This window comes from Notolepis coatsorum (assembly GCF_963971535.1).
Source record: "Notolepis coatsorum genome assembly, chromosome: 7".
Taxonomy (NCBI): domain Eukaryota; kingdom Metazoa; phylum Chordata; class Actinopteri; order Aulopiformes; family Paralepididae; genus Notolepis; species Notolepis coatsorum.
In genome coordinates, this window is record NC_140171.1 from 1,152,355 (window position 1) to 1,175,283 (window position 22,929).

At 42.1% G+C, this 22,929-nt stretch overlaps 1 protein-coding gene across 1 annotated transcript in view; it reads right to left on the minus strand.

The window, feature by feature from the left end:
* Window positions 1–2,283: 2,283 nt before the first annotated feature.
* Window positions 2,284–22,929, minus strand: part of capn9 (calpain 9) — a 33,744-nt gene continuing 13,098 nt past the window's right edge. The window contains exons 5-20 of the mRNA XM_084319390.1: window positions 22,485–22,653; window positions 20,979–21,062; window positions 20,343–20,428; window positions 19,061–19,138; window positions 15,509–15,669; window positions 14,699–14,856; window positions 11,912–12,120; window positions 9,530–9,566; window positions 9,045–9,125; window positions 8,174–8,231; window positions 8,022–8,086; window positions 5,679–5,747; window positions 4,330–4,408; window positions 4,039–4,155; window positions 3,443–3,501; window positions 2,284–2,479 (exon numbers count right to left, since the gene is read on the minus strand). Of these exons, the coding sequence (XP_084175516.1) occupies window positions 2,453–2,479; window positions 3,443–3,501; window positions 4,039–4,155; window positions 4,330–4,408; window positions 5,679–5,747; window positions 8,022–8,086; window positions 8,174–8,231; window positions 9,045–9,125; window positions 9,530–9,566; window positions 11,912–12,120; window positions 14,699–14,856; window positions 15,509–15,669; window positions 19,061–19,138; window positions 20,343–20,428; window positions 20,979–21,062; window positions 22,485–22,653 (1,537 nt within the window). The 3' untranslated portion in view covers window positions 2,284–2,452. The remainder of the gene's footprint in view (window positions 2,480–3,442; window positions 3,502–4,038; window positions 4,156–4,329; window positions 4,409–5,678; window positions 5,748–8,021; window positions 8,087–8,173; window positions 8,232–9,044; window positions 9,126–9,529; window positions 9,567–11,911; window positions 12,121–14,698; window positions 14,857–15,508; window positions 15,670–19,060; window positions 19,139–20,342; window positions 20,429–20,978; window positions 21,063–22,484; window positions 22,654–22,929) is intronic.

Sequence of the window (22,929 nt, forward strand, 5' to 3'; positions counted from 1 at the left end):
AGTCAGGTCAAGTAGTAGTCTGACCAGTTTGTTTTGAGATGTTTGTAATCTTGTTTTTAGCGCCTTTGAGGTGCTTTGGTACCATGAGGTGCAAGCATAGTCGTAGTACCCTTGAATGAGTGCTCCTGCCAGAGTCTTCAGGGTATTCTTGTTTACCAGAGAGGAGATCCGGTACAAGAATCGAGTTCGTTGGTTGACTTTTTTTTATTACATTGGATGCCATTTTGTGATCGTGCAATTTGGTATCAGTTCCTTATTATTCGTTTTTCCAGCTAGCTAATTAAAAAACAATGTTAATTAAGGTTATGGTTTGATTGCGCCACACAGCACGTGTTGGGGGTACTGCTATTTTGCCCCGAGGTAAGTTAGTTATTTCCAGACAGTACGAGGTTACAAAATTATTACACCAATCAGACCGTTTCACCTGTTTTCTGCTTAGTGTGGGTCTACTGTTGCTGTGGCGAAAATCAGCTGCATACTGATCTAGTTGGCGCAAGCAGCTTTTATCTGCCAATTCTTTTGAGACATTCTCCAAATTTGACCAGTTTTATAGCTGCAAACAGGCCCGGCTAGTGCAGCCGGTAGAGCATGAGACTCTTAATCTCAGGGTTGTGGGTTCGAGCCCCACGTTGGGCGCACATTTTTTTCGTCTTCCAAATTAATAATTTACCAGTGGAAGGGAAAGCCAACATTTCAAGTCGGTAAATAAATGACATGTACCTTGTTTGCATGCTGCCAATCAAACCAATATATTTAAAAACAAAAACATGAATATGATTTTGTACTACTACACACCCTCAAGACCCCTCCGCTCTGCATCTTGTGTAGGGGGGGGGGGGTCATCAAAGGGAAGCAGGCTATTCTCTGTCTTTGCTCCATAGTGGTGGAACGAACTTCCCACCACACCAAACCCGCCCAATTGTCCCGTTGACTTCAATATCTGAAATAAAATAAATAAAGTGTAAAATAAACAAACCTTTTAAAAGCCACATTGACCTTTACCTTTCTAAATAATAATAATTCATTTATTGTGTATAGCGCTTTTCAATGACCCAAAGTTGCTGACAATAGGCAAAAAAAAGGCTGACTCCGTGCCTAACATGGCAGCGGAGATATACGTCTGTCTCAAGACTTAGTCCTGCATGTATCAACAAATGCGCATGTTGGTGTGCATTTATGTGTGCCGTTATTACTACCAACTGTAATGATTGTGGAATATTACTATAAAGAGCTGTATGTGTATGAAGTATGAACCAAGCATCACACTGTAATGTACCTGTACTTTATACGTGACAAGTAAACTACTACTACTACTATACTAGTGGTTCTCAAAGTGGGATTTGTGGACCCTCAGGGGTGGTTGGGGTAGTTCCAAGGGTCCCCCCCCAGCAAGATGAGGAATAGGTTATAGATCACTATTATTGCATTCACCGCAAGTTAACACAACAACGCTGCGTTCACATGGACTCAGGCCGACGGGTTGGCACGGTAACGGCACTTTTAAAACCGCACGGGAAAGACGGGACGGCATGTTGCTATGGTAATGGTGTTGTTTACTAGCACACTAGCTACCAGTGACTTTGCTCTTCAAGTAGGCTTGTTATCGGCCAACGCTAGTTCAATAATGTACTATATGCTTAGTTTACTCCTATTTATGTTTTATGTACTGTATACTGTATCTTTTTTATTTATGTCTCATTGCTTGTTTTTATATTATCTTTTATTATTGTGTCTTATAGGGAGGCGTAGTGGTTACGTCATTGTTGTTTCCGGCCGGTCCACCTCGCTTGAAATTGCAATGTATTTCCAACGGACACATTTCTAAATAGTCTAGTTTAAAACAAATAAAGCATGAACATTGGCACGGTGTACCTTTCTGTGTGTATTCATCCACAATCTATAGCTCAACATGAAACAATTCGCAATTAATCGTAAAAGAATTACGTATAATTGTATTTCAACCAAAAATGCTTAAACAATAATGTTAGTGATAGAAGGGAACTCATTTTGTGCAAAAATGGAAAGCTTGCCAATGTTCACGAGGCAGAATTATTACAATAGCCGATGATACATTTTCCCAACGATGAATCCCTAAACGGGTGCACCGCGCGGGGAACTAAAGTGACGTCAGACTACACCTCCCTATTAGCACTATGGGTTTGCATTTTAATTTGGTTGTGCCCGTACAATGACAACAAAGATCATTCATTCAACCTTTATTAATAATTCCTTGGGGAAATTCAAGAATTCAACATAACAGTAACCCCCCCCCCCCCACACACACACACACACACACAACCCCCTGTCTGCAAACACCAGTTCAGACATTATTATGATAGAGATTGTCTGTGTGTACTGTACGTATGCTTTTTAATAGCATGCAGATTCAATGCACATATTGTTCTGCAGTGTTCAGTTCTTCTGGCCGCTTCCTCGTGGTTTCAGTGCATCTTCAGACGTTCATCGACAGCATGAGGAACTGTGATGTGAGGAGAAAACAAATCATGGCATTTAAATCACATTATATAACATGAAGCAAAGACGACCTTAAACCTTTATATATATTATATTCAAAAGGTCCCACAAAGTTATACGTTGCACAATAATTTAACCTTTGCACTGAAGGACCATATAAGTCCGTTTTGAATTTTCTTTGGACAGCCTATGTGTTTGTAGTTGTGAAATCTAAATCACTTGGAGTGTGAATGTGATGCATCACCAGAAAGTACTCAACCTCTACTGTCTTTAACTGTGAATGAACACAACACTCTAACTTACCATCTTTAGATAATAAAGTACTCAACCTCTACTGTCTTTAACTGTGAATGAACACAACACTCTAACTTACCATCTTTAGATAATAAAGTACTCAACCTCTACTGTCTTTAACTATGAATGAACACAACACTCTAACTTACCATCTTTAGATAATAAAGTACTCAACCTCTAATGTCTAACTATGAATGAACACAACACTCTAACTTACCATCTTTAGATAATAAAGTACTCAACCTCTACTGTCTTTAACTGTGAATGAACACAACACTCTAACTTACCATCTTTAGATAATAAAGTACTCAACCTCTACTGTCTTTAACTATGAATGAACACAACACTCTAACTTACCATCTTTAGATAATAAAGTACTCAACCTCTACTGTCTTTAACTGTGAATGAACACAACACTCTAACTCACCATCTTTAGATAATAAAGTACTCAACCTCTACTGTCTTTAACTGTGAATGAACACAACACTCTAACTTACCATCTTTAGATAATAAAGTACTCAACCTCTACTGTCTTTAACTATGAATGAACACAACACTCTAACTTACCATCTTTAGATAATAACCTTTGAAAACATTGTTCCTCTGAAAACATAGAACAGACTGATATGGTTGTTGGTCTGAGGTCAGTTTGAGTCTGTGAGGGTTTGTTTACCTGCATCAAGTTCATGTTCACACGTCCCGTCTTCTGGTGGTCAAATGCCTGGAAGGCTCCTGGTAGAAGAAGCTTCAGTCAGTACAATATATAATAATATATGTAATATAATACAACAGCCAGCGTACCCGTTATAAACATAATTTGCACCAATACCAGGTTCTCTTTCATCAGAATCAGAAAAGTCTTTATTGCCAAGTAGCTTACACTTTAGGCTAAAGGAATTTGATTTGGTAATTTGGTGCGACATTAACGGATAATTACGGTAGAATAAAATAAAAGGTAGAATGAGATAAAATGGAATATAAACTAAATGTATGTATATTGTATATTTTCTGTCCCCTCTCCCTGTTTAAATACATCCGATAAATGACTGCAACCAGACGGCGGCTCTACCCCCCAGAGCCACTGCTGATTGATTGAAAATTGTATTAACAGATTGCAGAATGGGTACAATACAGTACGGCTCAATACACACAATTGTTAAGGGGATGCAGACCAGAGAAAGACTTTCGTCTCGTTTACATCAGGGTGCCCCGTTTTCAATGCATCATGATTGCAGCGCCCCCAGCAGGTGTATCACTGGCGTTACTCACTGAACATGTTCTCCAGACGCACGATGCAGGTGAGGTAGTCGTCGAAGTCGATGTCATAGTTGTCGTCAGCAAACCTCAAACCCAGGAGCTGCAGCAGCTGGGAGTTCAGGTGCATGCCTTAGGGTTAGAGGTCAGAGGAAACACATTGTGATTAGAGTTCAGCCTTTAGAGGAAACACATTGTGATTAGAGTTCAAACTTTAGAGGAAACACATTGTGATTAGAGTTCCCATTTCCCAAAATGTCGACGTGTTCCCTTAAGTTTAAACCTCGTGTGGTTGGTCTCTCTCACCTGCAGCGTTGAGGGCAATACGAAGCTCGTAGGAGGACATCTTCCCTGAGCGGTCCGTGTCGAAAGACAGGAAGAGCATCTGAAACGACACCAAGAGACCTTTTACAACCGACACAGACAGACACTACTCTATAGACTGATGTGTGTGTGAATTGTGTCGCTAGGGGACAGCTTGAAGCCCCAGTTTATATCTCTTAACTTTGACTTAGTGACATTGAAGACACTGCAACAGGAAATACATTAATTTAGAATGTTTGTTGTTTATATCAAGTTATATATATATATATACTACTATATATACCATGTATACTATTTAGGGATGGGCGTGAGTAATCGATTACTCGTAGCTATGAGAAATCGATCTTAAATTATTAATAATTTTTATGAAATTTTTATGATTTATTTTTTTACATATTTGTTTCACGTGTATGTGTAAGATTATAACCGTTTGTTGGTTTCCTTAAACATATACGTGAATGAACACAATTAAGTTGAGTTTTTTTCCCTTTTCGAGTAATACACGATCACTCGAGTATAGCGTGCGATCAATCGATCTGGATTCTTCTTAAAAATGCCCATCCCTAATACCATTATTATAATCATTGATATAATATACCACATTCTACTATTATTACATCTACATTTACATTTAGTCATTTAGCTGACGCTTTTATCCAAAGCGACTTACAAGTTCTGTACGACAAGCCATTATTATTACTATGTTCTACTCTATTATTATTACTATCGCTATTATTATAATCTTTTCCGGCCTCTAACTGAACACACGTAGGCCTAACTGAACACACATAGGCCTAACTGAACATACATAGGCCTAACTGAACATATGTAGGCCCAACTGAACATATATAGGCCTAACTGAACACACATAGGCCTAACTGAACATATATAGGCCTAACTGAACATATATAGGCCTAACTGAACATATATAGGCCTAACTGAACATATATAGGCCTAACTGAACATATATAGGCCTAACTAACCACACATAGGCCTAACTGACCACACATAGGCCTAACTGACCACACATAGGCCTAACTGAACATATATAAGCCTAACTGAACATATATAGGCCTGACTGAACATATCTAGGACCTAACTGAACATATATAGGCCTAACTGAACATATAAAGACCTAACTGAACATATATAGGCCTAACTGAATATATATAAGCCTAACTGAACATACATAGGCCTAACTGAACACACGTAGGCCCAACTGAACATATGTAGGCCCAACTGAACATATAAAGACCTAACTGAACATATATAGGCCTAACTGAATATATATAGGCCTAACTGAACACACGTAGGCCCAACTGAACACATACAATCCATTTCTTCATCTTCTCCCAGAAGATTTTAAACTCCTGGAACTCCAGCTGCCCCGATTGGTCGACCTGATTTACTCCGTCAAGGCAAACACTCTTCAGAGCATCGAGGCAATCGATTGGGCAATAAAAAAAACATTAGAATACAGTAGAATAAAACAAAGCATCACTCATAGAGGTTAAAGGTATAGGTAGGTTAAGGACAGGTAGGTTAAGGGGAGGTAGGTTAAGGACAGGTAGGTTAAGGACAGGTAGGTTAAGGACAGGTAGGTTAAGGACAGGTAGGTTAAGGACAGGTAGGTTAGTTCAGCGTCTCTCAGTCAATCTGTTGGGAGTGACTTTTCGATATTAAATTGAAGCAACAGTAATTTGCGTCGGTGTTCATTGAACCATACGTATATGAATAAGCTAATTTCCTCACAGAGACATTGTCTTTTAACAGACATTTAGCATCCTTTTAATTTGTGAGTAAAGTTAACTGTTTTAATCAGAGGATTTAACCGCTTGTAGTTTATTCCGTTTTGTGTTTTTGTGTTTACATGTGATGTATTGTATATTGTATACACATGCACTTTTATTATGTTCTCGTGTGATGTACCGCACATTTGATTGCGGTCGGATATATTGCAAATGTTATTGCCGTCATCTGGGCCAGGTCTTCCTTGCAAAAGAGATCTTGTATCTCAATGGGACTTCCTGGTTAAATAAAGGTTAAATAAAATAATAAATAAATAAATAAATGTACACTATATACACTTAAAGGCCGGGGTCAGAAGATTCAGCTTTTTCTCTTAAGTCTTTACATTCCATAATTTGACCATGTCTAAAAAGATCAGGAATTAATCTCTCCATATATATATATATATATATTATAAATACTGTATATATTTAGTTAAGAGGCTGGAGGGAAGCACCTGAAACAATGTTACAACTCTTGTCCACCCGTCTAGTTTAAGATGTAATCTAAGATGTAAAGTTTAGGTAGTGGGTTCTGGTTTCCATAGGAAATCAAAGCTATTCATTAGTCTTTGTTACATGCATCATTCAATGGAATACCTTCAGTCTTTCTCCAGTTAATACTAGATTGTTTCGTATATTTATCCATTAAAACAAGCAACCTTTCACCGATATCTTTTGGTTTTGTAAAAACAATAACATCATCTGCGTACAGGGCCAATTTATTTCCCAATAATAATACCTCGTATACTTTCTTGTATTATTGCTTCGGTTAACGGTTCTAAGCACAGACTAAACGGAATTGGCAACATGGGGCACCCTTGTCTTGGCCCATAGGTTATGAAACCAGGATGTAATGGATTATTTAATGTTGGGTTTAAAGTGGTCTATAAAACGTTGAAAACGACCATCCCTATTCCCAATATGAGTGTTACCTATTAAATCCACTAAGATTATGAAGGGGAGATGTACAGATGGCGAGGAGAAAGTTAAAAGATTTGGTCTCTGTGGATATTTTTTAATGTTTTTTTTTTTTTGATCCACTTTTTCTCCCATTTTTCATATTTTTCTCCCATCCCAATTTCGTATTACCCAATTCAACCCTCCCCTGTCACGAACGCTGTTTCTTGCCTCCCACAAGCCGGCTGCAATGTGGACTAAGTCATACATAGCACAAGTCCCCTCCGGTACTTGAGGTAACAGCAGTCGCATCTTTTCACCTGCGCAGCTCGATCTCTCAGTGGCGAGGAGTAACGCGTGGGAGGCTCACGCTGCCCCCGACACTTCCTGATTCTACTGCGCAGGCACACCAACCGACCTGTAGGAGTCGCTTGTTCACAACGTTCGATCCCCACCCTTCAGTTTTCCCTCCCCGTAATACGGCCAATGTGTATTACTGCGGACGACCAGCTAAACTGAAAACAATGTGGAGAGCTGGATTCGAACACGCGAATCCTAGCGTCTCCACACTGGTGGCGAGTGCCTTGCCCACTACACCACCTAGCCGCCCATTTTTTAATGTTCTTTAATGATTACTCTACAAAAGAATGTCATCTATAGCACCTTTAATTACCCCTGTCTCGCTACCTGACCGGCGGACCGGACTAGACTGGGGTATTAAACCTGTGATGGGTGGAGGGTGAGAGGCTGGTCAGAGAGAGCACAGTGGCAGCTCTACAGGGAGTAAAGCGGGTGAGTGGAGGGTGAGAGGCTGGTCAGAGAGAGCACAGTGGCAGCTCTACAGGGAGTAAAGCGGGTGAGTGGAGGGTGAGAGGCTGGTCAGAGAGAGCACAGTGGCAGCTCTACAGGGAGTAAAGCTGGTGAGTGGAGGGTGAGAGGCTGGTCAGAGAGAGCACAGTGGCAGCTCTACAGGGAGTAAAAGGATACGTCCATCAGGTTGATGATGCTGTGGCAGGTGCTCATACTCAGACCGTCGAACTTGATTTCCCGCCCTGAGGAAAAAGGAAACGCGTCGGTGAGCGACGGATGCAGACGGAGTTGCAACAAAACGAGAAGGTATATAAATTGTGTGAACGTACTTCTGCTGAGCACGCCGTTCAACATCTGCTGCAGCTCCAGAGCGGAAATGGCCTCGTCCTGAGGATCAAAGTATTGAGATGAACTAACATGGTGTGATACGATACAATAAGAATATAGTAGAACTTTTTTAACCTTTATTTACCAGGGTAGGTTCTTTATAATCGATGTTTACCAGGGTAGGTTCTTTATAACCTTTATTTACCAGGGTAGGTTCTTTATAACCTTCATTTACACAGGGTAGGTTCTTTATAACCTTTATTTACCAGGGTAGGTTCTATATAATCGATGTTTACCAGGGTAGGTTCTTTATAACCTTTATTTACCAGGGTAGGTTCTTTATAATCGATGTTTACCAGGGTAGGTTCTTTATAACCTTTATTTACCAGGGTAGGTTCTTTATAACCTTTATTTACCAGGGTAGGTTCTTTATGACCTTTATTTACCCAGGGTAGGTTCTTTATAACCTTTATTTACCAGGGTAGGTTCTTTATGACCTTTATTTACCAGGGTAGGTTCTTTATAACCTTCATTTACCAGTGTAGGTTCTTTATGACCTTTATTTACCCAGTGTAGGTTCTTTATAACCTGTATTTACCAGGGTAGGTTCTTTATAACCTTTATTTACCAGGGTAGGTTCTTTATAACCTTTATTTACCAGTGTAGGTTCTTTATAACCTTTATTCGAATACTGGTAGCCTACGGATGGAAATATTTTGCAATAAAGAGGTTCTTACATCCAGTCCATAAAAAGATTATTGAGACCGAATACTCTGAATTGCAGTTGTCAATATTTTTTTAAATTATTGAATTTAAATGGGATGGATCCCAGCCTTGCAGCGTGCCACATTATTCTAGTTTCCATCTTCTTACCGAACCAGCAAGCTTCTCAAACAGCCTCCTGAGACCTTTCTCCTCATCGCTCTCCTCCTCTGGTTGGCTGGGCATGGGGGGCTGAAGGAACCAACATGTCAGTGAAGGGAAATTACACTCAAATTCACTTTTACAAAAGTAGAAAGTTCCCCCAAAATGTTTAGTTTAAAATTTTTCCACGAAAAGAAGATCTTTTCGGTTTGAGTTATGAGTGAGTGCACAAAATCATGCAACATGCTATACATTTTTTCATAATAAACATCTATAAACCATGGAAATAAAAACTGGATATATTTAATAAAAGGTACACAAAATTGTCTGTCAATTTTCTCAAGTTTATGCATTTCCCTGATGTCGAGAGCTCATAACTCAACCATATTGTATTTGATGCATTTAAACTTTTGCAGAATAACTGGAAAGTGTAACAAAAGGTATAGTATTATAATTATTTAGTGTTAAGTGTGTTCATTAATTGATCTACTTACATCTGGAAAATCAGCTTCAATAGTGTCCCCCATCTCCCTGTAGAATAGACCACATAATACTTTTAATATAGACTACATAATACTTTTAGTATATACTAATAGGCCACATAATACTTTCAATCAATTAGAATAGGCCACATTATACGTGGCCTTATACGAATAAATTTTTTTACGCTTGTAAAAAAAATTCAGAAATGACTGATATTCTTTAACAATTTAAGACCAAAACATGTTAAATAAAAATAAATATTTAAAAAGAAATTAGTGGTGATACATGTGTGGTGATACAACTAGTGGTGCACGATATATCGGCCGCCGATATAATATTTTGACATCGGAACGATACCGATGTGTAAAACAATTACCATGTTGGCCGATATTATATCGGCGGCCGATATATCGTGCACCACTAGTACACATGTATCGTAGTGTGAACCCGTCTGAGAGTATGGATATTTTATTGTGCAAAAAAATAAAAAAAAATTTGTATAAGGAAGTTGCATTGTTCATTTCAATACCTGTAATAGTACAGTAGTCCACACACACACACACGCACACACACACGTGCATTCAGTTAAGTTGGAATATGACTGTAATACAAACAGTTCAGTTTGTCAGGTACATGCAACACAGATTACAGTGTTGACATCCGTCTGCTTGAGAAAATACCATTTGCTTCAATACAAATGATTGAAGTGAGATGAACGGACTGAAAACTTTATTTTATTAGATAAAACATGTCGACAAAGTTTTACTTTGCAGTTGAAAAAAGGTAATAAATCGTGGCGGCTGGGTGGCGTAGCGGAGATTGCGCTCGTCACCAATGCAAGAGACTCCGGTCTCGACTCCCCGAGTCAGCATTGCCTCCGGCTTGGGCCAGTCGTCATACTATCTCAATTGGCAGAGGTAGCGGGTGGAAAGTCGATGGGTGGGGATTGGATGTTGTGGACAGCGACTCCTACAGGTCGGTTGGGGGACGCCTGTACAGCAGAGACAGGAAGTATCGGGGGTAGTGTGAGCCTCCCACGCGTTACTCCTCGCCACTGAGAGTCTGCGCTGTCTGGTGAAAAGATGCGACAGGCTGCCTCCTCGTGTACCGGAGGGGACGCGTGATGCAAGGCTTCTATCCTCACTACAGCCGACCAGTGGGAGGCATAGTCTAGCAACGTTCAAGACAGGGGAGGGGAGAATTGGAGGGGAGAATTGGCGATGCGAAATTGGAATGGGAGAAAAATTTAAAATAAGGAAAAAAAGTGGATAAAAAAAAGAAAAGAGGTAATAAATCGCAATATATCGCAATATTAATATCGCAATACTCAGCATATCGCAATATATTTTTAATCGCAATACTATCGTATCGTGACCCAAGTATCGTGATACTATCGCATGGCAAGGCCCTCTGGTGATTCCCACCCCCCCTACTCACAAGGCCCTCTGGTGATCCCCCCCACCCCCCCCTACTCACAAGGCCCTCTGGTGATCCCCCCCACCCCCCCTACTCACAAGGCCCTCTGGTGATTCCCACCCCTCCCTACTCACAAGGCCCTCTGGTGATTCCCACCCCCCCCTACTCACAAGGCCCTCTGGTGATTCCCACCCCCCCCTACTCACAAGGCCCTCTGGTGATCCCCCCCACCCCCCCCTACTCACAAGGCCCTCTGGTGATTCCCCCCCACCCCCCCTACTCACAAGGCCCTCTGGTGACCCCCCCCCCCTACTCACAAGGCCCTCCTCTGGTGATCCCCCCCACCCTACTCACAAGGCCCTCTGGTGATCCCCCCCCCCTACTCACAAGGCCCTCTGGTGATTCCCACCCCCCCCCCCTACTCACAAGGCCCTCTGGTGACCCCCCCACCCCCCCTACTCACAAGGCCCTCTGGTGATCCCCCCACCCCCCCTACTCACAAGGCCCTCTGGTGATCCCCCCCACCCCCCCTACTCACAAGGCCCTCTGGTGATCCCCCCCACCCCCCCCTACTCACAAGGCCCTCTGGTGATCCCCCCACCCCCCCTACTCACAAGGCCCTCTGGTGATCCCCCCCACCCCCCCCCTACTCACAAGGCCCTCTGGTGATCCCCCCCACCCCCCCTACTCACAAGGCCCTCTGGTGATGCCCACCCCACCCCCCCTACTCACAAGGCCCTCTGGTGATTCCCCCCCACCCCCCCTACTCACAAGGCCCTCTGGTGATCCCCCCCCCCCTACTCACAAGGCCCTCTGGTGATTCCCACCCCCCCCCCTACTCACAAGGCCCTCCTCTGGTGATGCCCACCCCCCCCCCTACTCACAAGGCCCTCCTCTGGTGATGCCCACCCCCCCCCCCCCCTACTCACAAGGCCCTCCTCTGGTGATTACCCCCCCCCCCCCCCCCCCCTACTCACAAGGCCCCGGCCGCCTTCTCGGAGAAGACGCGGATGAGGAAGTCTGCTTCGTGGTGCGGCTGGAAGGTGGTTGGCACCAGCAGGTAGTTCCCGGGGGGCAGCGTGAAGCGCTCAGACACCTCCCGGGTGTTGATGTAGGTCTTGCTGCGCGCCTTGGAGCCGTGGTAGCGGAAGAAGTCCTTGCCCTGGTGCTCAGAGTCGTCCGGGGCCTGAAGAAGGAGAGGCACAGGATGAATGAATGGATGGTTTTATTTCTGTCTTTTTTTTTGTTTTTTACAAAGCATAGTAGTAGAACTTCCAATTTTTTTTTTTTTATTAAATTACCGAAAAGGTGTAGGCTGAAGCAGAGGCTTATACTTGCCTATGCTTTTTACATTACACTATTTACACACAAAAAATTTAAAATACAAAAAATATATATATATTAAATATATATATATATATATATATATATTAAATAAAATATATTCAGTATATCATTTAGCAAAGGTTACAAACGTTTCATAGTTTTATGTACAAAACGTATACACATTTATTTATGTATTTAATATATATATATTTTTTTCTATTTGAACACAGCTATGGTTTTTTTATCCACTTTTTCTCCCCATTTTCTATTTTTTCTCCCATCCCAATTTCGTGTATCCAATTCTCCCCTCCCCTGTCTTGAACGTTGCTAGGCCATGCCTCCCACTGGTCGGCTGCAGTGAGGACAGAAGCCTTGCATCACGTGTCCCCCTCCGGCACACGAGGAGGCAGCCTGTCGCATCTTTTCGCCGCAGCAGCTCGAGCTCTCAGTGGCGAGGAGTAACGCGTGGGAGGCTCACGCTGCCCCCGCTACTTCCTGTTTCCGCCGCACCGGTGTCACCAAACCGACCTGTAGGAGTCGCTGTCCACAACGTCCAATCCCCACCCACCGGCTTTCCCACCCTCTAACACTTGCCAATTGTGTTAGTATGAACGACCGGCCAGCCGGTAGCAACGCCGAGAGCTGGGCTCGAACCCAGCGTCTCCTGCGTTAGAGGCGAGCGCCTTGCCCACTGCGCCAATCAGCCGCCCCGGAACACAGCTATGTTATAGATAAAATATAACTAGGATAATAATGAGGTTTTATATTTATGTATCACCTTATATTTGAGTAATTTCTTAAAAGTATGTAGCGAACTACACATTTTTACTTCTTTGTCAAAGCTATTGCATAATTTTGCCCCTTTAACAGATACACATCGACTTTTTATATTTGTCCTTGCCTTTGCGATATTGAATACACAAGTTCCCCTAAGGGTCAAAGTCTATATCTTAGAATGAGAAGGCGATCACGGATCACGTGGTTTGGTCTGAGTGCGGAGACGGAGCCGTGAGAGGAGGATGATAACGATGTAGCTTTCAGATGAGCAAGCGTCATCATTTCACATCTGACAGAGGAGAGCATGCAGCGATGAGATGAGGTGAGATCAAATAAACAAGACAAGATAAAATAAGATAATATACAATAAGATAAGATAAGATCAAATAAGATAGGATAAGATCAAATAAGATAGGATAGGATAAGATAGGATAGGATAAGATAAAATAGGATAAGATAAGATACAATAAGATAAGATCAAATAAGATAGGATATTATAAGATAGGATAAGATAAGATAAAATAGGATAAGATAAGATACAATAAGATAAGATAAAATAAGATAGGATAAGATTAGATAAGATAATATAAGATAAATATAAGATAAGATAAGATAAGCCACTAAGATAAACCACAACCACCTTTCTCTAACGCTTTCCTTCATTAACCCTTGCATGGTGTTCAGGTCTGAGGGACCCGTTTTCAATGTTTACTAAAAGGGAAATGATACAATGAATGATCTTCTTTTTTTATCTGAGACTCAGTGGCTCATTTTCTGTGAATAACATAAAACCCCCAAAGTGTTTATTATTATTTAAAAAAAAATTAAACATTGCATCTTATCACAAAAAACGAATGGCACTTTTATTGATAAATGTGATCTAGCAGACGTAAATGGCAAATATTAACCATATAGATATTTGGATTCCTTGTAACTGAGATACGGTTAACAATATATTATGGTATGTATGGTTATGGTGTGTTTGTCTATGCCTGGGTCTTCTAATGTCATGATGTGCTCTGTCCTTGTGTCCATTGACTGTATTGTGCCCTGTATCCCTGTCGTATGTTCTACTATATGTGCTTTTGTTTGTGTTTTTATTCTAATGTTATTTATCTCGCTTTGAAATCTTTTTTTGATTTGAAATCTTTATTTCGAACATGCAATGAATAACAAAAGCAAAACAACTCAACCTACATGTTCGAAAAGGAGTAGGAAGAAGTATACACTTATTTAATCCTACCCCTTTTCCATTACTCAAATGAGTGTACTATTTTAAAACATAAAAAAGAAAAAAAAAAATATATATATATATGCAAAACAAAAAACAAAAACTATATATGTAAAACATGAAAAAAAAATAAAAATGTAAACACCCGTGAATAACAAGTCCCTTCCTCATCCCTGTACCTTGTGAACATCATTTCCTTATTCTTTTATTCTGTTTGTATTGCTAACCCTCTTTTTTCACACAGGATTTTAGCCTGTACCTTCTGGCAGGGGGACTGCCAATAGAAATTAGCCTTTTGGCAAAAACTTGGTGCATTTACGTTTTTTTTTTACTATTTTATTAATGTACGCCGTCCCCCTTGAACAAATAAAGTAACCCTAAACCCAATCCGTCAGCAGAACCGTGAGCCGTGTCCGGGTTGACCTCTGACCTCGTACAGGGCGAAGCCGATGGTCTCCAGGTCCTGGCCCTCCTTCCTGAGCTGCCGCCGGTTCTTCTGCATCAGGGCGATCACCACGCTGCACTCGTCGTCCTCGTCGTCCGCGTCCTGCAGCGTCAGCTTGAACTGGGGGTTGGTCCAGAACGTGTCTGCAGGGAGAGAGAGCGGTTTACCACCAGGTGACATTTTAAAAAATAAAAATGGAAAAAATTATTGTCTCAGAAGGACTTTTTAAAAAAGAGATGAAGAAATGGCTTAGTCACGTAGGATGATGATATATGGGGGTGTGCTGTAGACTTTGTGTTTGTTTGTGTTATTGCATTTATTTTGTATTGTATTTATATGTCTTATTTGTGCATGGTGGATACTAGTCATCTTGTCCATTGTCCATTGTGAGGACCACAATGGAAATAAACCGTAAGGTTTTATTGTGTTTTACATTTTAATCCTCGACGATTTTAGATTATATGTGATGGCTGTACGTGTGTGTACCGGTATTGTATGTAATTTTGATTGTCAAATAAATTCAATCAATCAATCAAATACTTTAATCATCCCAAGGGAAATTTGACACTACAAATCGCCCACAGTAAACATTTAGACGGAACAAGGTCACGTATAAGAATAACAATAACAAAAACAAATTGCCTAAGAATAAGAATAGAATAAAATATACAGTAAAAATATACAGAAGTCTAACAGTAAGTGTAATATTGAACAGTGTTGTTTTTAAAAGTTAAAAAGATCCAGGAGACTAGACTAGACTGGACTGGACTAGACTGCTGGTGTGTTTGGTCTCACCGGTGTAGTTCCGGCAGCCGCCTGCGGTCGACCCGCGGGTCCAGTTGCCCTCGAACAGGCTGACCTCCCAGTGGCGCTTGGTGTTGTCGGTCAGAGAGTCGGGGGTCAGGTTGCAGATCTCAATCTTGTCGTAGTTCTTCTTGAAGTCCTCAAACTCCATCCTGGAACGGACACGAGTGATAACGTTTCATCGTTGGGTTTTTAACCTCCTGGGATTTACAGACGTTTAAATAATGGGTGCTATAGAGCAGGGGTTCCCAACGTTGTCAGGCCGCGACCCCCGAAATAACGTGTCGGAGAGTATAATATAGGGGTGGTATATATATATTTTTAAAAAAATACTAAATTTTTTTTTTTTTTTTTTTATGTATGGTTGAAACATGCAAATGTTCAAACGCACACGCACTAATAAGCATTGGAGGCTTTTAACCAGGGCCCCGTTCCCCGTACCTGGATAACTGAGTTAGCCGGATAACTTTCGGTTAAGTCTGACTTAAGCCGGACTTTCCGGCTCCCCGTACCTGGATTGTCCAAATCACCATGACAACAGATCCAAAAGTTTGAGCCTGGTCGAAAGCAGGGTTTAAGTTCAAGTTAGCCGGATGAAGCACAGCCACGCCCCCGCAAAGAAAGTGACAGCGCGTTTCCTGAAATTATTCCCACAGTCTAGGATCTGCTTTATACCATTCTGAATTACGTTTTTGTGCTCCATTCTTCCAGAGGGGGCTTTTGAAATGTAAAATAGACCCAAAATGCTGATACTAAATTCACTTTGTCCTAAATAATGCACGTTATATATACCGTGGCGCTCGCTCGGTGCGATGTACACATTATGTGGTTATTCTAACAACGCGCAGCATTGCAAATGTGAATCCCGCGGGGATATTTTTAATGATTGAAACCTATCGCTCGTTTGGCTCTGATTCCTTTCATATTCTCCGCTGTGGATGTTTAATGGAGCGCCTGGATTGTGTTTCATTCAAGCATAAAATTGAAGTGTCTATGCGTGGATTGTGGATCTTGTCTCGTTCATTAATGTATAAACAATGAATTTATCCCATATGGCACAGTGGCTCAGCGGTAGTGCTCAATCCTGGCAACCCAGCGACCGGTGTTCGAAACCCCGTGTTTCCAATATAATTTTTGGGAATATAATATTAATGATTATACGCCAAAGTAGCCTAGTTTCAAGTTAAAATATTATAAATCTACATGCATTGAGGATGTCATTCTTTATATAGCTCTCAACGTGCACCAAATTGAATTATTCCTACATCGCAAAAAGAAGGGGAAGACTAGGTTTCGAACCCCGGTCGTCTGCGTGAAAGTCAAAAGAAGAACCCGTTACACCACAGTGGAGATAAGTAAAAGATCGACTATACATCAATCAATGGGAAGAGAGCCGTATCATTATTTTGTATAACAGTTTAACTAATTATTTTCGCTAGCAAGATCTCATTTGATTATTCAATCCAGCAGGCAAGTTTAAAGAAATATAATCTGATTGATTGAGGTAATGAGGGACTTAAAATTAGCCTATAGATAACGCATTTAACTTGTCGGCGAGGCGATTGAGCCGTACTGCAATATGTTACTAAAGTTTTAAATCAATTAATCAATCAATGCCGCTAGAGAATCAGGATCTCTGCTCTCGACACTTGCTGCCTTCTCGGCTGAGGCGGGCACGCGCACTTATCCTGGGTCTCAAGTCTGGCTTGAGTTAACGAGACTGAATCCACCTTCGAGGAACAGGAAAATCCCGGCTTCAAACATCGGGTTAACTGAATCTGGATAATGACATCTTGATCGACTTAGTTGAACCAGGTACGGGGAACGGGGCCCAGGGCCGGACTGGGGAAATCATTCAGGCCAGGAAATATAGTGCGAAATATAGCCCCAGTCAGGCCACTTTTTAAGCAGGGGGTCTTGGGGGTCCCCCACCAGGATTTTTTTTTGTTACTTAATTTCCTGCATTCTGGTGCAGGCATTTTTGAATTCGTACCCTTTAAATGCCAGTGTGTGTGATGGCATCACAAATTTTGTAAAAAAAAAGAAGAAAAAAAAAGAAATATTTGCAATATATCAAATGCAAAGTAGATTTTTCTGGGGGGGATTATTACAGTCTAGCATGTGTCAATGATTAGCAACAACACTGGTTTTGATGGATTTTTTGTTTTTTCTGTGTGTGTGTGTGTGTGTGTGTGTGTGTGTGTGTGTGTGTGTGTGTGTGTGTGTGTGTGTGTGTGTGTGTGTGTGTGTGTGTGTGTGTGTGTGTGTGTGTGTGTGAGCGAGAGAGAAAGAGAGAGATAGTTCTCCAGCTTGTGTGAGTTTAGACTGCGTCACCCTCTGTCGCAGTGATCTCCTGGTTGTTCCCCACCTAGGTTATCTAACTATCACGCCGCTGCAACTAGAAACACTGGACTGGCCTGCTTCTAAGTTCAGTGGCCTGACTGCATTAAAAAAATAAAAATAAAAGTATCATTTCAATTTTTTTTATCAAATCAATAATTTCTGGAAATCATCACGGCTGCTCGCGACCCCTAGACCCCACTTTGGGAACCACTGCTATAGAGAACATTCAGCCACTAGATGTCGCACTAGAGCACCAGCATGTCATTTATCCAATCAGGTGCCTTCCACGTGGGGGAAACAGGAAGTAGGGAGGAGGGGATACATGCAGGCAACACGTACCGGTAAACAACAACATTCATTTAACCGATAGCACCTTGCCTACTGGCTCATACTTATATTCAGAGTTAATTCTATTGTTTACACTGCCTATTTGTACTTTTCTACTGTACTATAATTTTATTGCCTGTATTTATGTCTTCTACTATTAACCCTTTCACTGCCACACGACAGCCGGTTAACCCTTTCACTGTGACAATACAGAAGGTTAGCCCTTTACTATCACACAACCGACGGCGATGCTCCATCATTAGCATCATTAGCTCCGCATTTGCGGAGCTAATGATGCTAATGATGGAGCATCGCCGTCGGTTGTGCGATAGTAAAGGGCTAACCTTCTGTCGTGTGGCAGTGAAAGGGTTAACCTGCCCATACCTGTAGCCACCCGCACCCCCCCCCTCCCCCATGCTGCTATGATGCCTGAATTTCCCCAAGAGGATCAATAAAGGAATATCTTATCTTATCTTTTTCTTTAATGATAAATTCATTATTAATCAGTAATTTTTTTGGGGCAGGAAAGCAATACTTTCATTCCACACTTTTCTAAAAGCTCTGTTGATGTATAATAATAAAAAAAAGTACTCTATATACAATTTCTATCTATAGCACCTTAAAAATATAATCTGTAACATGGATTTCAATCATGAAGAGATGTATATAATCTATAAAAGGTGTGTAGACTGAGTTTAGGCAGGAGTTTGGAGTTTAGGCAGGTCTAGCCTCCACTACATTGTGATAGTTAGTCAGTAGTTGTATGAATCTTGTATCTCGGAACCGTCTGTAGTGTGATAGTAAAGGGTTAACCGTCTGTGTTGTCACAGTGTAAGGGGTTAACCGTTTGGTAGTGAAAGGGTTAAGACTCACCAGAATTCACCGTCCTCCATGGAGTTGTGAAGAATACGGGTTTTCTCCGCCCTGTCGATCACGTCCCACTCTCTTGACCTGAGGAGAACAATATTTCACTTTCAGCACAACATTTTATAATCATACAGTATTTATAACATTTATTTTGTGTGTTCTTTGTGGGACATTTGAAGAAGCCATTTTGCCTGTAGCAGAGTAGCCTAAGCCTAATATCTCCCTTGGTCTGAAGCCTAGTAAGACTGATATCTCCCTTGGTCTGAAGCCTAGTAAGACTAATATCTCACTTAGTCTGAAGCCTAGTAAGACTGATATCTCCCTTGGTCTGAAGCCCAGTAAGACTGATATCTCCCTTGGTCTGAAGCCTAGTAAGACTGATATCTCCCTTAGTCTGAAGCCCAGTAAGCCTGATATCTCCCTTGGTCTGAAGCCTAGTAAGACTGATATCTCCCTTGGTCTGAAGCCTAGTAAGACTAATATCTCCCTTGACCTGAAGCCTAGTAAGACTGATATCTCCCTTAGTCTGAAGCCCAGTAAGCCTGATATCTCCCTTGGTCTGAAGCCTAGTAAGACTGATATCTCCCTTGACCTGAAGCCTAGTAAGACTAATATCCTCCCTTACATTACATTTACATTTAGTCATTTAGCAGAACACTTTTATCTAAAGCGACTTACAAGTTCTGTTCAACAAGTCAGCAGGAAGGGCACAACTCTATCAGCTGAGTAACAATGTTCATCAAAGTGTTGAAACTTGGGAGCTGCAGTGGTGAGTGCACAGTACCCTCTGGAACGAGCTCCCACTCAACCGGAAATCTGCAAGCACTCTACAGACCTTTAAGGCTCAAAACCCACCTTTTCGCCATAAACAATCCATGAGCTAGTTTTTTGTATTGTTGTATGTGTGGTGTATTATGTCCGTCTGTTCTCTATCTGCTTGGTTGGACCGCCTGTATTTTTTTCTGTTTTTCGTATTGTTTCGTGTCTTTTTTGTTTCTCTTTCTCTCCCGGGATGTGCCCCGGGCCGATGTAACTATTGGTTGAGGGGCGCAATATAAATAAATGTATCATAGTAGTAGAGACATATTAGTATAGTAGGAAGAGTAGAGGACAGTAAGAAGGTTAGTGTTTTTTTCCTTTTCCCTTTCATTTCAGATATTGATTGAAGAAGTGCGCCTTTAGCCGACGGCGAAAGATTGACCTTCAAGTACAGGTATTGAACTTCCATCCCAAGTACAGCAATGACCGTTAAATGTGGAAATACAGTGGAATTCCCCTTTAAACGTACTTGTCACTCCACGGGCCGTTCCATTCCACCTGACCCCAGGGGTTCCTGACGCGGACCAGCTGGACCTTCCCTCCTCTGTAGGTCACCTGGGGATGAGAGTCAAATGGACTGCGTTTATATATAAGTTATAACAAGTTACTCAACTCCAACCCACAGAGCCTAGACTGAGGTCACTACGCCACCGTCGGTCTGGGGAGGGTGTGTAGAAGACCACCACACGCCTCCTCCGATACGTTAGCCTAGCATAGCACAAATGAAAGGATGCGGATACGGACCAGCTAGCCTAGCTGTTGGGGTGAAAAAAACACCTTTCCCGGAGTTTTAAGCTAGGCTAGCTGGTTCCGTATCCACTTCCATTCATTTGTGCTAAGCTAGGCTAACTTGCCGCCGGATAGCTTTCTACCGAACACACACACAAGAGAATAAATTGGTATCGTGTAATGTTCCTTTAACATTCTCGGGTGCAAGAGAACTGGAACAAGGGGAGATGTACATCGTATATTAACCCTTTCAGGTGTGAGAGCCGGACATTCAAAACGACAATGTCACAACAGCGGCTGCTGGTCACTGGGAATAAAAATAAAGAAAAACACGCAAAGGGTTAAATTACACCCGATACAGGAAATGATGTCATACCTCTTCCAGGCCCGTGATGGAGTAGGCGTGTCCCTTCACCAACCCACTGGAGGTCTGTGCCTCGGACTCTGCAGAGCTGGTGATCTGGGGGGCAAACACACACAACATCATCCGTCTGTCAATCAAAACCCCAGACCAGGGCGCGTGAATACTTTCCCTAAGCCAGTTGTACTTTTGCGCTATCTGATTGGCCACTGACGTTTCTGGTCATGTGACATGTGCGCCAATCGTGGGACGGAAAGTTCTGCGCCTATTTCCGGGTCTAACAGCAGCAAACTACCTAACGCCTGTTTCTACACTGGTTAAGCTTAGGCACTCTTTGGAATCAGGGCTGGTGTTCTATCGCCCTGCTCTAAGACAAACTCTAACCTTAACCAACTTCGAAAGAGCGCCCAGTTTGAGGCCTACTCTTAGGGTTAGGGTTGCGTGGTTTTCATTTATTTATGAACCAATCTCCAAAACACACAGACCAGGAAGCGTGTGTCTTCTGCTCAGCCAATCAGAGCGCAAAACGGCAACGCGGAACTGGAGCAGCGTTGCAGAAGACAGACAGGCGAAAGGTGCTATGCAAATAAAGTTATTATTATTATTATTATTATTATTATTATTATTATTATTATTATTATTATTATTATTATAAAGAAAAAAGTGGTGGGTCCAAAATGAATGTTGTTGTTTGCATGTTGCATGGATCCCCTCCCTACTTCCTGTTTCCGGGGCGACAGCGGCTCAGGAGGTAGAGCGATCGTCTGGTAATCGGGAGGGTTCCCGGTTCGATTCCCGCTCCTCCCGGGCAGCGTGTCGATGTGTCCTCCTTGTTGAGCAAAGACACTTAACCCCCTAACAAGGTTGGCACCTTGGCACGGTCGCCCCCGCCGTCGGTGTGTGAATGTGTCAAATGTGAGTAACAAATTGTAAAGCGCTTTGGATAAAAGAGCGATGATATAAATGCAGCCGTTTACGTGGAATCCACCTGATTGGATAAATTACGTGCTGTTGCTCTAGTGCGACCCCTAGTGGCTGAATGTTACCTTAGCACCTTTAAAGTGAAAGTGCTGGTATGAGACCAGATTGGCTCATAAATCATAGCGAGGTGTATATTATGGTCATGTGACCCGAACACTGATCCTAGATCAGTACATAGTGAGGTGTATATGGTCATGTGACCTGAGCACTGATCCTAGATCAGTACATAGTGAGGTGTATATGGTCATGTGACCTGAACACTGATCCTAGATCAGTACATAGTGAGGTGTATATGGTCATGTGACCACCATGCACGGTGCCAACCTGCTCATCAGGAGCAGTTAGGGGGTTAAGTGTCTTTGCTCAAGGACACTTCAACATGCTGCCCGGGAATCGAACCGGGGACCCTCCCGATTACCAGACGACCGCTCTACCTCCTGAGCCACTGTCGCCCGCCCCCTGTTGCCCGGAGAAGCACATTTCCCATAACGTGTTCCATTAATGGCCCCCTGGAGTAGCCAGCTTTATAGGCCTCCTCACGTTAATAGAGCAGCCCAGCATGGAGCCTCTGTCGTGGGCCTTCTTCAGGACGGTGAAGAGGTTCCCTGGAGCCTGGTGGGTGTCGTACATCTCCCCCACGCCCCCCGTGAAGTCCTCCATGGCCTCCAGCGTGCTGCCCCCCTTCAGGGACTCGTAGCTGCCATGCAGTCTGGAGGACAGAGCAGACAGGCAGAGGTTAATACACCAATACAGTGAAGAGACACACTTATTAAGGCATCGCCACCAAAATTAAGAATTTAAACATGTTATTATTTCCATCAATACTGGTGAACATGAGCTACTCTCTCGCCCCAAAGCCAGAAACCATTATTGTTATCATTATTATTATTATCATTATCATTATCATTATTATTATTATTATTATTATTATCATTATTATTATTATTATTATTATTATTATTATTATTATTATTATTATTATTAT